We start from the raw sequence: 20409 nt of genomic DNA on the forward strand, positions 1-20409 counted from the left end.
TAGTCCATGAGACTATGGACTTTTAAATGTAGAGACTGGGTATTATTAGTAAAATTGACATAATAAACAATAAAACATAATGCATGTTACAATCTATTGCTCTGTTTGACTTCTAATTCAGCTTTAAGTTGAATATTTTTTCCAGCTAACTTGTCTTCAGGAAAATAATAAATTTATTCTGTTTGTTCTGGAGTAACTGTCTGGTGGTTCAGTGACATAAGTAACTATTTACGAGGAAGCAGATGAGATCACCTAAACTCATTTTCATTTTAGTATCTTCAGGATGTTAAGACAAATGTCTAAAAATGACAGAGCAGTGCTTTAGTCACCACCATACACAGCTACAACACTCAGAAACGAATGTGACATGATTGAATAGGCCTGTTTTCATTTTGTGTTTATATGTGCTTATGTCCTTCAATTCTTTTCTAACCATTTAACAATGAACAGCTTATGTATGTTATGCTTTCGTATAAATTTCGTATTAAATCCTGGCACCATAAGGACAAAACACCCCTTGGCTTTGATTTCTGTGCTGCCAGGATTTCACCCACTGTTTCTAAGATGAGATTTTGCGTAGCTTACAGTTTTTAGCATTGTAAGCTGGTGGGTTGATTCATCAGCTGTGGAAGGCGAAATCATGGTCCAGACAACTGCATTTCCTTTACTCAGAGCTATTCTTGATTATTTATAGAGCTGACCAGAGATAACCATTCCAAACTCGCAGCAACTTTTGAAGGTTCAGACTTTGGTTTATTTCATTCCACTATGAAACAAAAACATTCCAATGGTAGAATGTCCATTTTTTGGACCAAAACCTGAGCTTTTCTGTTTGGAAAGGGAGGTATGTGCATGTGGGACTGGCCTGGGATATGGGACATCCAGGTTCAAGCCCTTGCCCTGCCTGATTCAGAGCACAGTTTTTTTCATCCAAGATCACTCTGATTCAGGTGGACCAGGGATGTGAGCATAGGTTTCTTACATCCCAAACCAGTGCTCTAACCATTAGGCTATAGAGTGTGGCAGATTTAATACAGTACCTTGCTCAATTCCTGTGAACTAATTTTATTTTTTTTTAATTGATGGTGACTAAAACCCTGACTGAATTTGCGGAGATTTGCTAGATCTCGGTTACAAGAGCTTAGAGGAGGGGCTTTTGCAGCCTTGGGAATGGAAACCCCAAAGTCTCAGTTGCATTCTGTCGGTGGAATAGGTGCATAGTATTGACTCAGGAATAGTTTATGTAATGCTTTAAGGGCACTGGCAACAACACTCTAGAGCCCAAAGCCAGATGTTTGATCTTTCAAGCCCACCTCATCCTTAGAGATTGCATGTTTTCTCTTGTGCTCAATTCTCAAGTGCTTAATTAAGTTAGCATAAACGTGAAGTTATTTAAAATTTCTCTTTACTATCCAACTTTATTCTCAGTAGACTGTATTATAATAATAAAAACATCCAGACTGCTATATATGATCTTCCAAACATTTCACTCCCTCTTCTTTTTTTTTTTTTTACCCCCCAACTCCAGCTGCCCCAAAACCCACTATCTAGAGAGATGGAAATATCTATTATAATGTATATAACTATTTAGTTTGTCTGTATGGCTGCATAGAGTTAAATCAAAGGAGGCTGTCAGGCCTTGTCTACACTACAAAGTTTTGTTGTCAAAAGTTATGCTGTTTTAATTAAAGTGCTTTAATTAAAACCACTATTGCATGTCCACACTAGCTCCTTGTGTCAGCAGAGTGCATCCACACTAACAGCTCTTGCACCGACACAGAGAGCAGTGCACTGTGGCAGCTATCCCACTGTGAAACTGGCTGCAGGGTGCTTTAGGAAGGGTTTGCAATGCCTCAGGGGCAGGTACAGCGTCACATGATGCAGGTTTCTCAACCTCATCGTTCCAGGGCCACCCTAGTAGATTGTCAGCTGCTTTTTCAACTGAAGTGTGTGACGGGAGGGAGAGGAGGGTGGTGTATCTGGGGCAGGGGAGACAGCAGGCTGACTGACCTATTCTGAGGCAGCAGGAGGAGGACAGGGGGACCCCCCTCCTGCACATCAGCCCCTGGCTCTGCTCAGCACAGCAGTCTCTCCTGAAGCAGTCCGCTCTACCTGCCTGCCTGTGGTCTGTGATTCCCTCCGAGTTCTCCCACAGCCTCCTTAGCTGCCAGGAGCAGCATCCTGAGCAGCTCTGTGAGCTCCCACTGCTGAGGAACATCAAGGTAGCACAGCAGTATCCTGTCCCCACCCTCAGTGTTCCTAGTGCAGGCAGAACAGGAGCATTCCACGTTAATGATTTGCTCTTTGTTCCCCAAAGGGAGCAGTAGGCTAAGCTGTCAGACACCAGACAGGTCCCTGAGCTTTGAAAGGGGAGGGGTGCATGCCTGCAAGACAGCAGAGATCAAAAGGTGAGCAGAGTGGTCATTGCAGGCATTGTGGGATACTGGTGGAAGCCAGTTGTGTCGACAAAGTGTCTACACTGTTGTGTTGTTGCTTTAACTTTGCCGCAAAAAGCTTTATGCCGCTCGTTGAAGTGGTTTTATTTTGTCAGCAAAACAGCAGAGTTTTGCTGCCAAAAGTAGCTGTGTAGTATGTATGCCTCCCCTGTTTTGTTGGCAAAAGACAGCTTTTGCCAACAAAACTTTGTAGTGTAGACAAGGCCTCAGGGGTGAATCAGCAGGAAATGAAACAATGGCAAAGAAAAAGGAACTATCACAGAGAATGTCAAGGGTTCTTGGGGAAACAATGGGGGAAGTTATTGATTGGAGAATACAGTGAGGCTGGTTTGATTTGCACCAGCAGCCTGTGGCCCCAAGAAGCTGTTACAGTGACCAGAGATTGCTGGGGCACTCTGGCTATGCTTGCTTTTCTGTAGCTATGCTCTGCACCTAATGTAGGGAAGAAGGTGTATGACTGACCATAGCAGCTCCACGCCACCCAAGTACTTCCCTTACCTGACCACAGGAGGATTTGCCCTGAAAATACATTCTTGATTGCCTTTGTTATAGAGGGGGTTGCATCTGTTCATTATCGACTGCAGTGGCTCTCAACCTTTCCAAATTACTGTGCCCCTTTCAGAAGTCTGGTTTGTCTTGCACACTCCCAATTTTCACCTCTCTTAAAATACTTGCTTACAAAATTAGACATAAAAATACAAAAGTGTCACAGCACACTATTACTGAAAAATGGCTTACTTTCTTATTTTTACCATATAATTATAAACTAAATCCATTGGAATATAAATATTGTACTTCCATTTCAGTGTCTAGTATATAGAGCAGTATACACAAGTCGCTGTCTGTAAGAAATTTTAATTTGTATTGATTTTGCTAGTGCTTTTGATGTAGCCTGTTCAGGGCCGCCCGGGGGAGGAGGAGGGGCCAAGTGGGGCAATTTGCCCCAGGCCCCGGCAGGGCTGGTTCCAGGCACCAGCCCAGCAACCAAGTGCTTGGGGCGGCCAAGGGGAAGGACTGTTCAGTGGCAATTCGGCAGCGGGTCCGTCTCGGAGGGAAGCACCTGCCGCCTAATTCCCGCCAAAGAAGAAAGCTGGAGCTGCCGCCGGAGTGCCGCCGATCGCAATTGCGATCACGTTTCCCCCCCCATTACATGAGGGTTCTGGGTTTTTTTTTTTTTTTTGAGAGACAGAGCTATTGCTATACAGTCTTCCATTTTTTAGAGTCAGTTACTATCATAATTATCCACTTTTTATTTGTATGGCATTGAATATAGAAACTGTATTGCACTTTCCTGCAGAAGTTTGCTGGAAAAATGTGCTTGACTCTGCACCCTCTTTTTCTGCTTGGAAATGCTGTTGTAAGTTAGTGACTCTGCCTAGCGTGATTATATGAAAAGACAAATGGGGAATTGTTTTCTTTCACTATATCTGCCCAAAATGCTTAGCTAGTGAAATGATGAATGGTGTTTTGATGTACTTGGAGAGAGAGCCTCATCAACAATCTAATACAAGTGGTCTCCTCACTGTTACTTAATATCGAAGGGGTATTTAATTTCCATGAAGTTCATATGAGAAAGCAGCACAGTCAACAATGAATTGACTAATTTTAATTGTGGGAAATGTGCTAGACCTAAGGAGATGGTGGTGGTGATGCAGGGGAGAGAGGGGAAAATATGCCTACAATTCATTTTTGCTCATCTTAAGAAATCTGAAATTCTTCTTCACAAAAGTAATTAAAAACTGACAGCTGTCATTAACTAAATGTGGGTTTCTGAACTCTGTAGCCCAGCTTGCTTGCAGGAATGATTTATTGATTTGTTGTACAGTAATTCAACAATGAAATTATATTGAAAATTAAAAACAGCATTAAGTAATAGATGATACAGTTTACACTAGCATGAATTTACTGTTATAACTTTCTATTAATGCACATAATGAAAGGTACAAATAAACTTTATTCCAAATTTTGGTTTTGCAAACAGTCAAAACCACTTGGGAGGTTAAAAAAGGAACATTACAACAAGACCGAGGTTTGCCCTGTCTATGAATAGAAACAGAAGACTGTTTCAGTAAACACTGGGGAGGGAGAAGTCCTTTTGAATCCTTTCACTAAGGCAGCATCTTCAGGAGCGAGGTGATCCATGAAAAATTGGATCCTGTTTCCTGTGAAGTCAGCTAGCTTGGCAGCAGACTGAAACTTTGACAGCAGGGTTGGAGGTAACCTACCTTATTAGATAGGAAAGTAACTATTAAGTGTAGACTCAGGTTCACATTTTATTATTTTATTTAGTATTGTAAACATTTGCTTCCACCGCACTCTTGTTTCTAGTTAAGTCTGTATTATTTCTTAAACCAACTTTTTGTTTTATGATAAGTTCTCACAAGTTCTGTGTGTTATACAGGAGTGGTGGTTTAAGGTAAAACTAGTAAACTGAGGTACACTGCTCCTTTGGGGGCAGAGGATTTGGGAGTTCTGTGAGTAGCCAATGTCAGGAACTGGATATCACGGAGGAATGATTTAAGACTGGGGTACACCTATTGTTAACCTTCCAGGCAAAGATAGGGCTGGAATAGTCCAGAGGAGAGTGCTTAAGTGGCTGAAAGGCTGGTGATGTTAGGGAGTTGACACCCAGCCAGGCACAGGCAAGAATCCCTCATGCTGGAGGCAGGGACCTCAGTCCTGGGTACCCTAAGAACCATGACATCATTATCCTCATTTATTTTTTTGTTTTTTGCTTCTCAATGTGAGAATTTTGCAGATTATTTCCTTTTAATGACTACAATATCCATAATCCTCTTGCATACAGTAGCAAAGATTTTTTTTCTGGCTTATTTTAGGAGCAGAAATACTTATGCACTGAATATTGTTAGAAGTAAAAAGAAAGACCAATTATAACTACTATAATCTTTAACAGCTGCCATAGGCGCCAACTCCGTGGGGGCTCTGGGGCTGGATCACTCATGGGAAAAATATGGTGGGTGCTAAGCACCCACTGGCTGTCCCCCATCAGCACCTCCCCCTCCCTCCCTGCGCTTCCTGTCCACCGCAATCAGCTGTTTTGCGTCGTGCAGGAGGCTGGGCGAGGGGAGGGGGGAAGAGCGAGGATGCTATTTAACATAAAATCATAAAAAACATAAAGTTTGCAGATGACACCCAAATTGGGGGAGTGGTAAATAATGAAGAGGGCAGGTCACTCATTCAGAGAGATCTGAATCACTTGGTAAACTGGGCATAAGCAAACAATGTGTTTTAATATGGCAAAATGTATAATCTTAGGAACAGAGAATGTAGGTTATACTTAAGGATGGAAGACTCTATGCTGGAAAGCAGTGAATTTGAAAAAGATTTGGGGGTTGTGGTGGATAATCAGCTGAACGTGAGCTTCCAGTGTGATACAGGAGCCAAAAGGTCTAATGTGATCCTTGGATGCATAAATGGGAATCTTGAGGACTAGAGAGATTATTTTACCTTTGTATTTGGCACTGGTATGACCACTGCTGAAATGCTGTGTCCAGTTCTGGTGCCAATAATTCAGAAAGAGAAGAGCCATGAGGATGATTAAAGGATTATAAAACATGCCTTATAACAATAGACTGAAGGAGCTCAATCTGTTAAGTTTAACAAAGAGGTTAAGGGCTGACTTGATTATAGTCTGTAAGTAACTACATGGGGAACAAATATTTAATAATGGGCTCTTCAAAGTAGCAGAAAAAAGTATACTATGATCCAATAGCTGGAAGTTGAAGCTAGACAAATTGAGACTGGAAATATGGTGGAATCTCCTTCCTTAGAGTTTTTTAAGGTCAGGCTTGACAAAGCCCTGGCTGGGATGATTTAGTTGGGAATTGGTCCTGCTTTGAGCAGGGGGTTGGACTAGATGACATCCTGAAGTCCCTTCCAACCCTGATATTCTATGATTCTATATAGCGTAAATTTTTAACTGAGAGAGTATCCACAATGGCCCCTTCTGACCTGGAATCTATGAACTACAAATCAAGTCTCTGAGTGCCATTTGCCATCTCCCCCCCTCTTCCCCCCCCCGCCCACTTTTTTCGTGAAGTTTTCCTTCCATTCTGGTGGCACTCCCTCTCTCTCATGAAGATAATTTGGGGAAATATAGGAGGAAGAATAGGAAGGAAATAAAGAGGAGCACTTCTGTAAAAGTGAGCTGCACTGAAAAGATGTCCTTGAGTAGAGGATGTTGCTCTGACTGGAGCTGGGAAAATATTGAATAGTTTGGTTTGTTGCTTCATGCTCTTTTGTGTTCTTTCTATGAATGTATGAACGATCACATTTTATTAGGAAAAAAATTCATATAGGAGTTAGTATGATCTGGCCCAGAATTTGGGCTACAATGACATCAAGAATAGTAGTATCTTTGCCTTGTTCATTACTTCTGGTACCCCATTCACTACATACTCACTGGCCTACATATTGAATGAAGCAGAGTGTGTGGCAATCATAATACGTGATTATATAATTAATGACCATATTGCACTGCATACAGACAAGAGAGTAGAGTTAAAATATTACTACAGGCTTTATCAAGTCCCTAAGCTCTCCAGGTAAAAATCACCCATGTGCAGAGGGCCAGCACAAAATCTATAGAATACTTTAGTCTACTTCAAAACAGAATTTAAGTAGGACTTAAGTGATCTCCTAAGTCTGTGGAATAGAAAATAGATGTTAAATAATTTTGACAAGTGGACAACTTCTCTGGGCTTATATTTTGAAATTATGCATTAAAACATGTTCTTGTGTAGTATTTTATAAATGTATTATTGAAACAGAGCAGGGGAGCTGCTCAAGGCATTTAACTTATTTCCTAAGAGAATTCTTAATAGCATGAAAACATCTCTCTTGTTGTCTCAAATACGTTTTGATAAGTACAACCTTATAGCTTTGAGGAAGTTTAGCTGTGTCACATTTATAAAGCAGAATAAATCATGGGTAGAATTGCAAAATGCCACAGTGTATACATATTGCAGAATTTGGGGCTTAAAAGGTGTATATATATTTACCAGCTCAAGATATTTTTTGGATCTGTTAAATTATATGATTCATTAACTGAATTTTGGAAACTAATCTTTAATCAGGCCAGTCTCTGATTATGTATGTCTAAGTCCATTTTCAAAGAACTAGGTTCTTATCCTGTCAACATTAGAAGAACTGCAGAAGGAGCTTCCACTGCAGGACCGGCGCCAGGGTTTTTGCCGCTCTATGCAGCAGCGCTCCTCCTCTGAGCATTTGGCGACAGGGGTCCTTCCGCTCCGCGTCTTTGGGGCACTTCATCAGTGGGTCCCGGAGCGAGTGAAGGACGCACCGCCGAATTTCCGCCGAAGACCTGGAGCGGAAGGACCACCCCGCCGCCGAATTTCTGTCGAGGGCGGCAAAATGCCACCCCCCCAAATCCTGCCGCCCTAGGCGACCGCCTCGGGTCGCCTAGTGGAAGCACTGGCCCTGTTCTACTAAAAATAGTTCTCCTGGAATCACTTTTTTTAGCTGCCCACAAAACTATTTTAAAGTGGGATTGTTTTGGGTTTGCAATTTGTAAAATAAATAATTAATGCTTATCGTTACTTCCTACTTGCTTCTAAGCAATCTAAATCCTGCCTACAGTTATGTAGCCATTTTCAATGTATCTCTTGTCACATTGTAGGTAGCTGGAAATGTGGATTAAAATTAGATGAAAAATACAATGTGGCTTGATTAATCAATAGTTATTGAAATGCAAATTGAAGTTAATTGCCCAATTCACTTTTTTGGTCAAGTGACAGAATCTGAGCATGAAAGAACCTTGAATTTATATATTTATAGACCTTTTTCCAGAACGCTGTAGTATCTCAGAACATCACAAACAGTAATTGTGATCATAACAGCCTTGTAAAATAGAGATGTATGATTGCCTCCATTTTACCTATGGGAAACTGAGGTCACAAAAGAGATTAAGTTACTTGTCCAAGGTTGCAAAGGAAAGTCTGTGCAAAAGCCAGGAATAATCTTCAGATCTCCTTAGCCTTAACCAGATCCAGTGTATTGACTAGAAAAAACAACCTTTCTCCCCAAAATAAAAGTATTGACCTAAGACCAGAAGTAAGCATGAATATAGTCTGTACCATCATGCTCTATTACACCTTTAATAGCATTAATGTTATATTGAAATGTATAGCATACATGTCTGATAGGGTCTGAAAATTTTAGGTTAGTTTTATACCAGCTACATGTAAACCTGAAAAATGACAGGTCATTTGTGCCCAACTTTTGCACACAGGATAACTTGCCAGAAGCCTGAGGAGTGCAGATAATTTCATAGAACATAGAGATATAGGGTTGGAAGAGACCGTGAGAGATCATCTAGTCCAGCTTCCAGGGCTGAGGCCATTTAAAGCTACCTAGACCATCCCTGACAGGTGTTTGTCCATCATGTATTTAAAAACCTCCAGTGACCGGGATTCCACAACCTCCCCTCAAAGCCTATTCCTGTGGTGAACTGCCCTTATACAGTGGAACCCCGTTTATCTAATCTACTTGGGACCAGGGCCAGATCAGATCATGGAAAATTCAGATAATCAGGAGACTGGGGAAAGAGCTTTCTATCTCCAGCTTTCAGGCCTGGATGGGGCTCAGGCTATCTGGGGCTGACAGCCCGAGCCCCACTGCCCAGTTTGTTTAATATGGAGAGTCAGATAATAGAGGCTCACATAAACTGGGTTGTACTATAGTTAGAAAGTTCTCCCTCCCCCCAAAAAAATCCATTTTCTTTTCTCAATACTAAACATGCTCAGTTTTTTAAATCTTTCCTCATCAGTCAGGTTTACTAAACTTTTTATCATTTTCATTGCTCTTCTCTAGACTCTGCAGTTTTTCTTTAGCAAAGTGCGATGCCCAAAACTGGACACACTACTCCAGCTCAGATCTCACCAGTGCCAAGTAGTGTGGGACAACTATCTCCCATGCCTTTCACCTGACTCTCCTATTAATATACCCCAGAACGATATGACCCTTTTTTGCAACTGCATCATGTTTACTCATATTCAATTTGTGATCTTCTATAAGACCCAGATCCCTTTCAGCAGTACTCCTACCTAAGAACATAAGAACGGTCAGACCAAAGATCCATCTAACCCAGTATCCTGTCTTCTGACAGTGGGCAATACCGGGTGTCCCAGAGGGAATAAACAGAACAGGTAAATGTTAGCATATAGGCTTGTTTGATTTAAGCTGGTCGCAGCCTGGAGCCAAAATACTTCCTGACGGGCAAATATGTGGGAGCCATTGTGGGAGCGGGTGCAACCAGCACGTTTTAATGTGTCTTTCCAGTCCATTACATGGATGGTACACCCCAAAGAATGGTACACCCCAACTGCAGTGCATGCATAAAAGGGCTAAAGCAACTATTTAATTGGTGCGTAACGGGACATACATGGAATCGTTGTTGGAAAGGATCTGTGAGTGGTAGAAACACAGGGTTTGGTATATAAAACCTGGGGGACAGTTGGGTAATTAATAAGCCAAAATATAAAACTTCAGCAGCAAATCAATAAGTATTGGCATAGCAACTGTCTTCAATCGCAACAGGATGGAAAAGGGCAGCAAAGGTAAACCTGTGGCTAATTCAGTGGACAGGGAACCTCATGATGTGGGTGGGGAATGGCTTCAGAAGGCTAACCTGGGGGAAGGTGTGTATGGGAATACAAAATGCTCAACTATGGGGTTAGCACCTGTGTAATAGTTACCGTGGTACCTTAAAATGGGACAGCTACTAAGGTGGCCCCCATAAGCCCTATGGGAATAATGAGATAGGGAGGAACTCAATAAAAACCACTAAACAGTAATAATAATAATAATTAATGTAAATTAAGCAATAATTCAGTTAAGTAATTGTCCAAAAATATATTTGGATGTGTCCCTCCTCAGTGGCCATAAAGAAGCAAAATTAATGGCCTGTTGTAAATGGGAGCCATTAGGGGTAATATATATGAGGTGTTTGCTAAAAATGTTCACAACACTAGGGGGGACAATTACATGCTGTCATTGGGACTTTAGTTCACAAATGGATCTGTGGAACTCATTGCTGTAAACAATTGAAACAGTGCATTACCCAATTCCATACCAAGTGGTCAAGCTGGTTTGGACAATACCCCATTTTTCTATAAATATCCAGTGAACTTATAATATGAACAAGAGCAAATGAACACTGCAAAAGCAGCTCACTGCAGCTGTCAAAAAAAAAAAAAAGGCAGTGTTTTTGGTAATGGCCCAAATCATGTGGGACTGTGTCAAAGCCTTACTAAAATCAATGTATCTCATGTCTACAGCTTTCCATTATCTACTAGGCCAGTAACTGTGTCAAATAAAGAAATTAAGTTGGTTTGGCATGATTTATTTCTTGACAAATCCATGTTGGCTATTCTTGATTACCCTATTATTCTCTAGATGCTTACAAATTGATTGTTTAATAACTTGTTCTGGTATCTTTCCAGTTGCTGAAGTTAGGTTGATTGGTCTATAATTGCCTGGATCCTTTTTGTTCCCCTTTTTAAAGATTGCCCTTCTCCAGTCCTCTGGGACCTCACCTATCCTCCATTAGTTCTTGAAGATAATTGCTAACAGAGATTGCTTCAGCTAGGTCCTTAAGTACTGAAGGGTGAACTTCATCAGGTGCTGCCAACTTGAATATATTTAACTTATCTAACTACTCTTTAATAGTCTTTCCCTATTTTGGCTTTTGTTCCTTCTTCATTGTTGTTAACATTAATTGTGTTTAATCTATTGCCACAATTTCACTGTTTTAGTGAAGACTGAGACAATATAGGCATTAAACACATCAGCCTTCTTGACGTCATCTGCTATTAGTTCTCCTTTCCTGCTAAGTAGAGGGTCTACACTTTCCTTTGTCTTTCTCTTGCTCCTAATGTTGCTTTTGTTGTTGCTTTTTATGTCCCTTACTACATGTAATTCATTTTGTGCCTTTGTGATTTTTGTCCTAAATGCTTATGGCCGGGAACCACGGCCAATGGGAGCTGGGGGGCGGGGCCTGCAGGCAAGAGCAGCACGCGGAGCCTCCTGCCCCCCACACCTAGGAGCCAGACCTGCTCGGTGCTTCCAGGGCGCAGCACGGAGCAAGGACAGGCAGGGAGTCTCCCTTAGCCCTGCTGCGCCACTGACCGGGAGCCACCCAGAGTAAGCTCATGCCCCAACCCCCTGCCCCAGCCCTGAGCCCCCCCAAACCCAGAGCCCCCTCCCACACTCTCTGAACTCCTCATCCCCAGCTCCACCCCAGGGCCCACATCCCCAGCCCAGAGCCTGTACCCCCTCCTGTACCCCAACCCCCTGCCTCTACCCACACTCCAAATCCCTCAGCCCCACCTCCTAGCCTGAGGCTCCCTTACCTTAGACCTTAGTCCATCCCATGCTTTGTTGAACATTGGGCTACCCCACATTTGCCATCCTTGCCTGTCAACTGCCCTTCTCTCCAAATCTTCCAATTTCATGTTGAGGTGCTTGATGTAGTTCTGAACTTTTCATTTCCATGTTATTCGCAGTCTTCCTCTCTTTCTCGTTGCATTTTCTCGTTTCCATTCTAGGGCAATATTTGGTAAATGTTCTTTTTCCATTCTCAGCACATGTCCCAGCCACTGATGTCTTCTTTTATAGATTATTTGTGAGAAGGTGCCTTGTCCAGTAATTTTTCTGACTTCTTCATTTGTCTTCCTATCTCTATATGTTATTCCCAATATTCTTCTCAGATATTTGTGATGAAATGCATCCAGCTTTTGTGTATGTTTCTTGGTAAGTTGCTATGTCTCACTGCTATATGTTGGCGGTAACAATTGCTTTGTACACGTTCAGTTTTGTCTTGAGGGAGATGTTTTTGAGTTGCCAGATGGTTTTGAGTCTTCCAAATGCAGCGTTTGCCTTCCAGATTCTTCTTCTTATTTCCTCAGAACTAGTACTAACTTGGCTTATGGTACTTCCAAGATACATAAAATTGTCTACCTTCTCCAGTTTCTCTTCTTCAATTTTGATTCTGTCCTTATAGTCCCCATTAACATGACTTTACATTCTTTGCATTGTATCTCAAATGTATCTTCTCCATTACTTCTTTTTCTTGGTTTGTACATTTTTGTAGTCTGTTTGCATCTTCATTGATAAGAGCGATGTCGTCAGCAAAGTCTAGATCAAATAGCCTGGAATTGTTCCATTTTAGGCAATATTTATCACTGTTGTATTGTTTTAATCCATAGTCGATGACTAGCATAAACAAAAAAGGAGACAGGACGGACCCCTCCCTTACACTTGATGCTGAATGGCTGCTCCCTCCTGCATCCCCTCATCCCCATCCCCCTATCCCAGCCCAGTGAAAGTGAGTGAGGGTGGGGGAGAGCGAGCTAGCGAGGGAGGGGGAATGTAGTGGGTGGGGGCAGGGCCTTAGGGAAGGGGCAGGGCTAGGGTGTTTGGTTTTGTGCAATTAGAAAGTTGGCAACCCTATGTGTGGTACTGGGCAGGTTGGAATTGTGAAAGATGTTGAAAATTGGTGTTAAATTCCATGAATAAAATGTAACAATTTTTTGTATTCAGGATCTTGGGTTTATGTTCTCATCCAAAAGAGTAACATGGTAGTAACAAAAGAGTAACCATCTAGTAACATGGTACTTCCTAGTCTCATTCTGGGGCACTGGTTCAGTACTGATTTCAGGAAAGAGTGACCCCTCTTGAACCACATGAATCACTTCCTGCAGCATTTGGGCTTCCCCTAAAGGACTGCCCAACTCAATCCTGTTTAGCTTATGAAATTTGAGATCATAACCCAAGGTCATATGACTGCAGGAGTCTAAATGCTAAATCTGCGGCCAGCGCAGAGCTGTCTGGCTATTTTTGCTAAATGAGGTGGTGCAAACATTGCACTGCACATAGGAAATTTGCCTTAAAATATCTTCATATTTAAGTACAACATATGATCACCTGAATTTTACTGGAGTGAAAATGTGATGCTTCAAAGAGTTCATACTAATGATTATGGAAAAAAGTCAATTACATGCCAAGTCATACATTACTGTACATGTCTTTTGTTTCTTGCAGTGTTAGAGTATTTGCAAAAAGAAAACATGTTTAATAATACTGGAAACACTAGCACATGTGTTTAATTCTTCTCATGTAGTTGGCATACTGTAGTCAGTGGTACTACTCACAAGTGGTAAAATTCTGCATGCTTTTAGCTGTTTGCAGGATCAGGCCCCAAGGTAATAAATAACAGGATTTTCTTAACAAAAATGTTTTATATTTATTTAATTTTTTGACTCTGTGTGTCTATATATATATAGCATATTTTTACACTGCTAATTGTTTTGCATCTGTCTTTTAGAACCATAGGGTACAAAAACAAGTATGTGAAAGTTCCGCATGGCCATATATGGGTGGAAGGTGATCACCACGGACACAGCTTTGACAGTAATGCTTTTGGCCCGGTAAGTCACATTCACTATGTATCACTTTGTTTGCATTGGAGAGCATATCGTATCTGATGGGTTACTCAGATAATACAGCGAGTATTCATTTCCTGTATTAGCAGTCATGATTTTAGAGAGAATCCATGCACCTTGAAATGTTTCTTCTAATCAAGATGGAGGGACAGATCTTGCTCCATTCTCTTTGCACTACCTAAGTGGCACAACTCACAGAGATTGTCTTTAACTCCCATGGAAGAAGCAGAGGGAAGAATTTTTGGGGGGGAGGAAGTTTTGAGGGATGGGGGCAGCTGACAGATGGTCCCTTAGGATCTGTTGCCAGCTGATGCAACTTCGAGTGCCTCCTTCACAGCGGTTCTCTCCTACTTTGGAGCCAGTGCTTCAACAGAATCAGTGGGCTGTAACGATACACAGCAAATGTTAATTGATAAATCAATATATTGAAGAAAGTATGAAGTAATGGACACTTTGTCTGTCTAATCAGTTCTCAATGTAAGAGGAAAAAAACTCACCCTAGATGGCAAGTGTCTCCAGTTGCATACAAGTATTTACAAAACAAAAGCTAAAAACTCAGATTTAGACTGGTAAAAGTATACACCTGGTCTCTGTGGAAAGACAGGATATCCTTTTCAGGGTTTCAGTTTTTTGGCTTTTTTTTTTTAATTGCTGACTTTGTCTGACATGCAGAAATTTAGGCTCATCGTCTCTGCATTCTGCCCTGGAGATATTAATCATTTTTCTCATGTAATACATGCAGTTTTGTTTACCTATTTACTTTAGAGATGATTCTGTTCTAAAATGATATAATGACTGGTTGTCATGGGAAATTCATGCAGATTCTGCTATCCTTACTCAAGTTCTGTTAGCACTTTACATCCGAAGTAGGGCCACTGAATTTAATTAGACTAATCATGGAGTAGATACTGCTCAATTTAAGTGAGGGTGGCAGAGTTTGGCCCCAGATAATCTACCTCCAATAACATGACCTGAAGAGGAAAACATAAGAGTATCTAAGATTCAAAGACCCCCTACCTGGCTCGACCAGCATGTTGCTATTGTCCTACTCTTTCACCTTCCTTATAGTTGTCTCACTATCTGCTTCAAGGGCCACATCACTTATGATTTTTTTATTCTCCCTTTCTGCTCTGTCATTTTTTTGACAGTTAATTTTAGAGTTCCTCTTTTTGTGCCACTAGATTTTTTTTTTCATTTGACCCCTTGCATGTCTCTCCCTTTCTGTATTGTTACCAGGTGTCTTTTTATCCACAGTCTCTCTCTGTGCACCCAGGCTACCCACAATCCCATCCTCACTGTTTTCCTCTTACTTCATGGTAGCCTCACCAGTGTAAAACTACTCTGAAATGTTTAGGACTTGTGTTCACTAGGAAAAAAGGTGTGTTCTTAGCTAATACAAGTTAACATATGTTAAACAACATGTGGTAAAATCCTAGTGAAGACAAGACAGTTAGTAGTTTTCACATGAGTTAGTAGGTCAAGGTACACCCTAGGCTCCCCCATTGTGTTTAACTACACCTGCTAATACCCGTGAAAACAATAAGCTGCCTTTTTCTCTGGGATTTACCTCATGTTTGTTACAATAAGTTAAGTTCCCACCTCTTTTCTGAGTGAATAGGCACCGTCAGAGAACTACTGTGACAACTTTTGACAATGCAAGCTTTCTAGCATTCCACAAAGATGACCTTGGGATATACATATAGAACCATTTAAAAGGTTTGTATTGATTGAGTTAAATTTTGAGTAAGTATCAAATGTAAACATATATTTTTCTTCAGATTTAAATTATAGCAGCAGTTGAAAATATAAAGGAAAAGGTGACAAGCGTGCTTTTGTGGGAGGAAATTAGCTATGAGGATTGACTAAAAATCATAAATATATACATCTGCAGAAAAAGATGAAAAGCAGACTTAGGGATGCTTTAGCTCCTATTGACTAATGTTTCGCCTACATGTGTTTTGGTTTGTGGAGGCAGACTTACATATGTTATGAACAGATTGGCATATCACAATGTCCATTCCTCTGCCTGACCAATTCTTGCAGGATACTGAATATATTAGGATTGTACTCTCAAGACATTCAGAGGCATATTCTTCTTCATTTTAATATCTTTTCTCTCATAAGAATAGAACAGTCAGTCAGAATGAAAAGACTGCACAATGGCAAGAAAGGAACCCAATGTCCTTATTTTGTTGTAATAGAGGTCACTCCAGAGAGTAGTTTGAATGTTATCTGTGTCGCACTCTAATTTGGAGGAACCAATGCATTTTCCTGGGTCAAAAGGGCCCAGTACAAAAAATTATCTTTAAGGTAGATTACATTTTAGGGCTATTGACTTTGATGCTATTCTTTTAATTACAATAATAAAAAAAGCTTATATACTATAGATAAAGTCAGACTTAGTTATGTTTTGTGGATGAGCATAATGAATTACATGGGGCATATATGGAAATTATGGAATAACAGATAGAGAATAGACGTTAGAAATCATTTTTTCAATTGGAGACTAATGTGTAATGGCTTAATGGACTAGGTGATAAGACAAAAATACTGGGATCATTCAAGGGCTAATTTATATGTCATCTTTCGGGGTTATGAATCCTAAAATGTGAATGACCTTTGACACATGATGATCATTATATAGTTTCTAAAACATTTTATCCATTATATCTTTTGGTCTTTTTGTATCTATCTGATTTTAGTAGGACCAAGATCAGAATCTCAAGGCATATATAGATAATTTTCTCAAGTTTATACATTAACATACTTTTTTTATTAACTGTAGTAAATATATATTGCAGAAAAAGTCCAGGGACCCTCAAAATGGCTTTATAGTTCCTTTCTGTCTAGTAGGTTCTTTTTCTGACTTCAATGTAAGCATTAATTTAATTCAAACACCACCACATCTATAAACTGTGCTGAATTAGTAACATTGTATAGTATAGCTGGCCAACTACTGATTTAAATGTTAATTTAATCCAGCATGCAGGGAAGTTATTTAAGTAATGTGGTTATTGAATTTTGTTATTTAAAGAACTGCTTTGTGCAGCATAGACAAAGGTACTGCATTGTTGTTACTTTGATACTACCTGGTTCAATCTGAGGTCTTATCTACACTGCCCCACAGTTTGGACTACAGGAGTATGAATAGCAGTGCGCACCGAAGTGCTCAGCTGTAACACTCCATATAGTCTCGGAAGGTGTGAACTAAGAGTTCTTGTTTGTGGAGGATTATATTAATGTGAACTAGGAACCTTTTCGTTTGTGCCTGCAATCCACACAGGGGAATTGCAGCACAGCACTTTGGTATGCACCGCTATTCACAACTCCACAGTCTGAACTGTGGGGCTTAAGTTTTGCAAGTCATGTCTGCCATTTATAATGGCTGAAAACAGCTATTTTAAATGTCAGGCAATAACCATGAAAAGAACTCAGTGATCCTTGCCTCCTTTGCTTTGTTTTTTAATTTAAGGGATGAAAAAAATTACACATAGAATGATTTTTGTTCAATTAGCTGGACTGGGTTAGTGATATCACTTCAGTGAACCAGTTCTCTGTTTTCAAGCTCTTATTAGGGTAAAGCCAAACATTTATTATATCACCTTATTCTGGTTTAATTGGAATATTACAGAGACATAATAATGCAGTGTTGGATGATATATGATTTTGCTTTTAAGAGACTGCTTCATGTTTTTAATTCCAGTAATTCTCCTATTTAGTTGAGAGTTCATCTAAGAAATGTTTCTTGGGAAAGAATTGTGGCAGTAGTAGTACACAGTAGTAATAACAAATTCTTTCAAATTAAATAAAGACCTTGAGAATACCAGGATTCATTTTGTAAATGTACTACTTCTATAGCTACTACTTTACTTTTCAGAATGTTTCCCAGCTTAGGATCTGAAAGTGCTTTACACAATTAATGCCTGATAGAATGCCCATTGAAGTTAATGGTACTTATTCAGTTGACTTTCATAATGAGCCTACACATAGTTGGCATCACAGAGACTTGGTGTGATAATACGCATGACTAGAATATTGGTGTAGAAGGGTACAGCTTGCTCAGAAAGGACAGGCAGGGGGAAAAGGAAGGAAGTGTTGCCTTGTATATTAAAAATGTATACACTTGGACTGAGGATGAGATGGAAATAGGAGACAGACTTGTTGAAAGTCTCTGGGAAAGGATAAAAGAGATTAAAAAACAAGGGTGTGTCATGGTAAGGGTCTACTACAGACCATCTAACCAGGAAGAGATGGATGAGGCTTTTTTTTTAAACAACTAACAAAATCATCCAAAGCACAGGACTTGGTGGTAATGGTGGACTTCAACTACTCAGACATCTGTTGGGGAAAATAGCACGGCACAGATTATCCAACAAGTTCTTGGAATATATTGGAGAAAAATTTTTATTTCGGAAGGTGGAGGAAGCTATTCGGGAAGAGACTGTTCTAGATTTGATTTTGACAAATAGGGAGGAACTGGTTGAGAATTTGAAAGTGGAAGGCAGCTTGGGTGAAAGTGATCATGAAATGTTAGAGTTGATGATTCTAAGGAATAGTAAGAGGGAGAACAGCAAAATAAAGACAGTGGATTTCAAGAAGGCAGACTTTAGCAAACTCAGGGAGTTGGTAGATAAGATCCCATGGGACGCAGTCTAAGGAGAAAAACAATTACAGACAATTGGTAGTTTTTCAAAGAGACGTTATTAAGGGTCCAAGAGCAAACTATCCCACTGCGTAGGAAAGATCGGAAGTATGGCAAGAGACCACCCTGGCTTAACCAGGAGATCTTCAATGATCTAAAAATTAAAAAAAAGTCCTACAAAAAGTAGAAACTAGGTCAAATTACAAAGGATGAATATAAACAAATAACCCAAGGATGTAGGAACAAAATTTGAAAGGCCAAGGCACAAAACAAGATCAAACTAGCTAGAGACATAAAGGTTAACAAGAAAACATTCTACAAATACATTAGAAGCAAGAGGAAGACCTACCTAGGGTAGGTCCGTTACTCAGTGAAGGCGGGGAGGAGAATAATAACGGAAAATGTGGAAATGGCAGAGGTGTTTAATGATTTCTTTGTTTTCGTTTTCACCAAGATGGTTGGTGGTGATTGGAAGTCTAACATAATGAATGTCAGTGAAAATGAGGTAGGATTGGAGGCTAAAATAGTAAAAGAAGTTGTTAAAAATTACTTAGACAAGTTAGATGTCTTCAAGTCACCAGGGTCTGATGAAATGCATCCTAGAATATTCAAGGAGCTTTCTGGGGAGATATCTGAGCCATTAGTGATTATCCTTGAAAAGTCATGGAAGATGATAGAGATTCCAGAAGACTGGAAAAGAGCAAATATAGTGCCAATCTATAAAAAGGGAAATAAGGACAACCTGGGGAATTACAGACCAGTCAGCTTAACTTCTGTTCCCGGAAAGATAATGGAGCAAATAATTAAGCAATCAAATTGCAAACATCTAGAAGATAATAAGGTGATAAGTAACAGTCAGCATGGATTTGTCAAGAACAAATCATGTCAAACCAACCTGATAGCTTTCTTTGACAGCAAGCCTTGTGGATAGGGAGGAAGCGGTAGATGTAATATATCATGACTTTAAAAATAAAGCTTCTGATACTGTCTCACATGACCTTCTCATAAACAAACTAGGGAAATACAACCTAGATGGAGCTACTATAAGATGGGTGTAAAACTGGTTGGAAAACTGTTCCCAGAGAGTAGTTATAACTCAGTGGCGCACAGTCATGCTGGAAGGGCATAATATGTGGGGTCCCACAGAGATTCTGGGTCTGGTTCTATTCAATATTGCCATCAATCATTTAGATAATGGTATAGAAAGTACACTTATAAAGTGTGCAGAATACCAAGCTCGGTGGTGTGGCAAGTGCTTTGGAGGATAGGATTAAAATTCAAAATGATCTGACAAACTGGAGAAACGGTGTGAAGTAAATAGGATGAAATTCAATAAGGACAAATGCAAAGTACTCCACTTAGGAAGGAACAATCAATTGTACACATACAAAATGGGAAATGACTGCCTAGGAAGGAGTAATGTGGAAAGGGATTTGGGGGTCATAGTGGACCTTAAGCTAAATATGAGTCAACAGTGTAACATTGTTTCAAAAAAAAACGAACATCCTTCTGGGATGTATTAGCAGGAGTGTTGTAAGCAAGACATGAGAATTAATTCTTCCGCTCTATTCCACACTGATTAGGCCTCAACTGGAGTATTGTGTTCAATTCTAGGTGCCACATTTCAGGAAAGATGTGGATAAATTGGAGAAAGTCTAGAGAAGAATAACAAAAATGATTAAAGTTCTAGAAAACATGACCTATGAGGGAAGATTGAAAAAAATGGGTTTGTTTAGTATGGAGAAGAGAAGACTGAGAGGGGACATAACAGTTTTTAGATACATAAAAGGTTGTTACAAGGAGGAGGGAGAAAAATTGGTCTTCTTAA

The 20409-nt window shown here is 40.2% G+C and overlaps 1 protein-coding gene across 9 annotated transcripts in view; it reads left to right on the forward strand.

The window, feature by feature from the left end:
• Positions 1-20409, forward strand: part of IMMP2L (inner mitochondrial membrane peptidase subunit 2) — an 854519-nt gene that overhangs the window by 697656 nt on the left and 136454 nt on the right. For all 9 annotated transcript variants that reach the window (XM_034769292.1, XM_034769342.1, XM_034769352.1 and 6 more), the window contains one exon: positions 13822-13924. In XM_034769292.1, coding sequence (XP_034625183.1) covers positions 13822-13924 — 103 coding nt within the window. The remainder of the gene's footprint in view (positions 1-13821; positions 13925-20409) is intronic.

The sequence above is a fragment of the Trachemys scripta genome, chromosome 1 (assembly GCF_013100865.1).
Source record: "Trachemys scripta elegans isolate TJP31775 chromosome 1, CAS_Tse_1.0, whole genome shotgun sequence".
Taxonomy (NCBI): Eukaryota; Metazoa; Chordata; order Testudines; family Emydidae; genus Trachemys; species Trachemys scripta.